Raw genomic sequence first — 5,203 nt, forward strand, 5'->3', positions numbered from 1 at the left:
TGATAATTTGGTATATAGCTATTTTATATAGACTCTATGGCACATATTGTTTAAAAAACGTGTGTTCAATCACAATGGATTATATTGATATTGTTGCCATAATCATAATCATTATCTTTCAATTAACCTTACGGTATAGCTAAACCAACACAGTCGCCATCGCCTCAACATCACCTTACAACGATCATCATCATCATCATCATCATCATCATCATCATCATCATCATCATCATCATCATCATCATCATCATCATCATCACCATTACCCCCACCACCTCTAACACTACTTCATCTGCCGTCTGGCCACAGTCCAATTCCTCACCGTACTAAAACCCTTGGCAGTCTCACCATCACCGACATGACCCCATCCCCCCCCCCCCCCCCTTCCATCCCAACGTAGGTACTTATTCACAACATCAATTTCCCAATTAAAAGTAAAAAGAAAAAAAAATATAGTTTATAAGTAAATTTATTATTGCAGCAAGTACACATAACTTCGTGGGTAACAATGAATATAACATTGAGTGAATAATTTAAATACGAATGACAAATATGACGAATCTAGAAAGACATAAGTTGTTTGCTGGGATGATAATCATGACATGGCTGGCATCGTCTACACACCGTTCTTATTTGCTTAACCAGTTAAATGCCGTCCTCCGGAACAACACGTAAAAATTTGGCCAGAAAACTCGTCCTTCAAATATCATTCAATCTAAACGACCCTATTCCTGGCTAAAACTCTAAAACTCGAGACTACGCGGAGTCACGGTTTAGTAGAAAACGGTAAGGGCTGCCTGAAGCCGGTGATCGTAAAATACTAACGAAAGAGTGAAAATGGAAAGGCTTCGTATGGGAACAAAACAGACAATGGACGTTTCGGGTACAAACCCTTCGTTAGCACAACAATACACAATTAAACGTATTGTTGTACTGACGAAGGGTTTGTACCCGAAACGTCCACTGCCCGTTTTGTTCCCATAAGAACCCTTTCCATTTTCACTCTTTCGTGGAGTCACAGTTTGCAAGTTTTTGCTAAGATGAGTATCATTCACATTTATCGATATTTATAAGACGAGTTTTCTGACACGCTTTTACTACGTGTCTTTCCAGAGTACGGCAGTTAACTGGTTAAGTATCATAATATAATGCATCATATTTTCATAGCAACACACCGGTCTCCATAATTGACCGAAAAAGTTGAGGTGGACAAACTATTTGTGTGATTATACATGTACCGTTTAGCCCGACTGTTCCGATATCTAGGACAACAGAAAATCATCTTGCTAAACGCTCGTCGAAAATCTCTCATAGACAAAGCGTAAATAATAGGATTCATGCCTGAGTTGATGTAGCCCAGCCATGTGAATACAGGCATAAGGATGTGAGGATTTCGTACACAAGAAGTGTGGCAAATTCCCAACAGCACATTAGCACAGAAGAATGGAACCCAGCAGATTATAAAAACACCCACCACTATTCCGATTGTTTTAGCGGCTTTTTGCTCCCGTGCAAGTTTAGTGATCTTTTTGCTTATGGCGAAATGGCGGATTTTTTTGGTGATGAAAGTCGTCGAACGTTGATTTTGATTATGATGATGGTGATTGTTGTGATGGTTGTTGTGATTATGGTTGTTGCTGTAGATGTGGTGATGATGATTATGATGATGAACGGGTGTGTATGGGATATGTGACTCGCTATCACTCGAATGTTGATGCTCGAATGTCGCTGAAGTTGGTGTCATCTGCGTGAACTCGTCGTGAAGCCTAACTCCACCCCTATGAATACGTAAGGTCATGACCTCCCCACTATCACCCTTCGGGCAATCAGACGCAACTTTACTGCCACTTTTTATACCTTCCGTTTGGGCAAGGGCAGCCCTATATATTTTACAATACACAAAAATCATAATGACAGTGGGAATATAGAATGATACGACCGATGAAATGATAAGATAAGCGCTATCCTCGGTGAAAAGACAATTATTTTTTGATACATCCATTGGTTGTACGGCTCTCCACCATACTATTGCAGGAAATGATATCCCAGCTGAACAAAACCACACTAACGCTATAAGAATACACACTTTATAATTAGACATCCTGCTAGGGTAGGCTATGGGGTCTGTGATGGCCCAATATCTGTCTACAGAAATAACACACAGATTCAAAATAGACGCCGTAGAAGCTAGTACATCCAACGATCTCCATAGATCACACCAAGCTTGTCCGTAGAGCCAAACAGAATTGGTCATTTCGTTGCTGATACTGAAAGGCATGACAATGCCGCCGACCATCACATCAGCAATGGCTAGAGACACGATGAAGTAATTGGTCACAGTTCTCAGATACATTTCCTTGAAAACTGCAATGATAACCATGATGTTTCCTACAACGACGACAAGGCTGAAGAACGCGAGTAGAGCTCCGACAAAAGGGTTTGAGATCTCAAACACGAGATCTTCGTTGTCTAATGATGAATTGGCGGTGGTCGTGTTGTATTGAAAAGATAGGTTGACAATATATGGGCCCACACTGTTAGAACCCACTTCGTATGAGCCCACAGTTCCGGTATTGTTATCAAATGCATTTGTTGATGTCTCATCAAGCCTTCCATTGGCGCCCCACAGGAACAAGTCTGATAAATTAGCTGTTATGTTTTGCATGTAGTAGTGAGGAGATGCTGTCATAAGGATGAATTGATCACTGGCATATGATGATAAAATGACGAGTTCATGGGATTCTCACTATGTGCTTCCCATGACAGTTGCATCATAAACCTGTTGGAGTAGAAAATCAAAAAAAAAATATTAGATTACAATTTAAAAAAAAAAAAGAAAGAAAGAAGAAAAAACAGGATATGAGCACAATTTAAAAAAAAAAGAAAAAAAAAGAAGAAAAAACAGGATATGAGCACTGTTGATAAAGTCTATAAATTATGTAGTCAATAGATATCTGAAACAGATTATAAAGGTGTATCATTACTATTCGGATTACACGGCCGTGGTCTGATACAGAAACATACCGTAAGCATTTCAAATTTTGTCCAGAAAACTCGTCCTTCAATTATCGATTAATTCAAATGACCCTCATCTTGGCAAAAAAACAAAAAAACAAACAAAAAACAAAAAAAAAAAACAAACTCTCAAACCTGGGGCTTGAAGTGAAGTAGGCAGAATATTGAAGAACAAATTATTAGCAAGTATACCATAATATTGATTCAATTGGTTTTCTATTTTTATTTTCATAAGGGGTCTACTGAGTTAATTACTGTTTTCATTCAGTTTAGAATTTCTGTTTGAATCCATTATAATGGAAATCATAAAAATATTTTTTCTTAAAAAGACAGAAGGAGGGCTATGTGGTCTAGTGGTAGGACACTCGCTTTCGGATCGGAAGGTCATGAGTTCGAGCCTCGCGCTCGGAGCATAGTTGAGTCCTTGGAGAAGGCTCTTTACTCACTTTCTCTCATCGTACTCAGGTGTAAAATGAGTACCTGGCCGTTAACAGCGTTGTCTTTGTCCGAAAAATTGTTATATCGCCTAACAGGCGGCATGTCCTGTCCTACATGTTAAATGTTGCTGTCGACCAGGGACCCCTTGTAAAGCGCTTAAAGCACATGTTGTGGATATTGCGCTATATAAAAGCTCAATTTTCTTTTCTTTTTTTTTTATAATGGAAATCATCAAAATAAATTTTTCAAAAAAGAGAGGAGGGATTCTCAAAAACGTTTTAACTCAAGTGTACTTAGGGTTTTAACGAATTGCGAAAGAGCAAAGTCCTTTTAATTTTTGTCTTGGGTAACGCAACGTGTCTCAAAATTTAAGTGGTCAAAGAAAACATTAAAAAAAGATGGGACCCAGCTTTGTAATGTGTCGGGATTAATTTTTAGTCACAGTTACGAAATAGCAATTTAACAAGTATAAAGAGATAAAAAGCAATTAAGTACAGCGTTAGAGAAAAATTACCTAAATAACTAGGAAAATGAACATTTTGTGTCTTTATTGATTTGGAGTTGGGAAATATGAGTTTTGTGCTGTTGATGGAATGAGAATCATTATTTTTAAAAGAACAAGATGAATTTACTTTCAATTTCATAGATCAAATTTTGTGCGTGGAGGGGGGGGGGGGGGGGGGGGGGGGGGGGGGGGGGGGGGGGGGGTGGGCGTGGGGGTGTAATGAGCAAAACAGTGCGAGTTCGATCCCTGGGTAGATAGATAGCGTAAGTAATCCTTCATAGCCATAAAGCCGATGGAGCCGGAGTTTATGTCATTTTGTAGCCTTAAATAAAAAGTAACGATTTCTTGCTACCCTTTTGAGAGAACGATGGATCGAACAAAGCAACAACTCACTGCCGGGTGGACAGATAAACCAGAAAAAAAACCCCAACTCAACCCAACAACTCTAAATTATGTGTTTGTTGATTTCCATAAAAAAGAAGGCAGGGCCATTGTCGTATGTCTACTGTTCTAATTTAATCACGTGAAAGCAAAAAAAATAAAAAAATAAAAAAGATGTAGACTCTCTTGTAAGATGTTTCTTGCTACTAGATCTAAATCACACCACACTCTATTTCATCTTACAAAGTGGGACGGCGTCGGAAAATCAAATGAAAATCCAATTTAGCTGAAAACTTTATTTCGCAACCACTTTAATCTTAGCAGAGTAAACCACGCAATCGAGATATTTTTTTTCGTTCTCTATCGACGATCACATGACATTGGCATTTGTATAAATAAATAAATAAATAAATAAATAAATAAATAAATAAATAAATAAATAAATATTGAGATGAATATATAAATAAATAAAAAAGAATACATAAAGGTAATTATTCTATGTAAGTAAAAAAACATAAAATAAAAATATAATAGATAAAAAGAGAAAAAAAATAGATAAAAAAAAACAAAGGAAAAAAATTAATATAAATTAAAAAAAATAAAAAAAAAAAAACACGAAAATGTTATGCAAAAATCAATAAAATATGAAAAGAAAAAATAAACAGTATGAAATAATAAATAAGGTAAAAAAAACATATTTAGCGAGCTGATGGCGCAGATTATAATGATTTCCTTTGGGTTTTAAGGTTATGAATTGGAGATACCTACATAGATTTCAGCTCATGACCCCATAGTTATCAAGGTTGTGGCCTAGGAATACAGGATTAGATTGATAACTTTTAAAGGGTTTATTTATCATGGCAA

At 36.9% G+C, this 5,203-nt stretch overlaps 1 protein-coding gene across 6 annotated transcripts in view; it reads right to left on the reverse strand.

The window, feature by feature from the left end:
- Window positions 1-453: 453 nt before the first annotated feature.
- Window positions 454-5,203, reverse strand: part of LOC144966194 (dopamine receptor 2-like) — a 297,783-nt gene continuing 293,033 nt past the window's right edge. For 5 of the 6 annotated variants that reach the window (XM_078902353.1, XM_078902354.1, XM_078902350.1 and 2 more), the window contains one exon: window positions 454-2,779. In XM_078902353.1, coding sequence (XP_078758479.1) covers window positions 1,154-2,689 — 1,536 coding nt within the window. In that variant the 5' untranslated portion in view covers window positions 2,690-2,779 and the 3' untranslated portion in view covers window positions 454-1,153. Of the gene's footprint in view, window positions 2,780-5,107; window positions 5,150-5,203 lie in introns of all 6 variants that reach the window. The other variant, XM_078902351.1, reaches the window with a different exon arrangement.

The sequence above is a fragment of the Berghia stephanieae genome, chromosome 2 (genome assembly GCF_034508935.2).
Source record: "Berghia stephanieae isolate SIO BIC M18660-M18661 chromosome 2, UCSD_Bste_1.3, whole genome shotgun sequence".
Taxonomy (NCBI): Eukaryota; Metazoa; Mollusca; class Gastropoda; order Nudibranchia; family Aeolidiidae; genus Berghia; species Berghia stephanieae.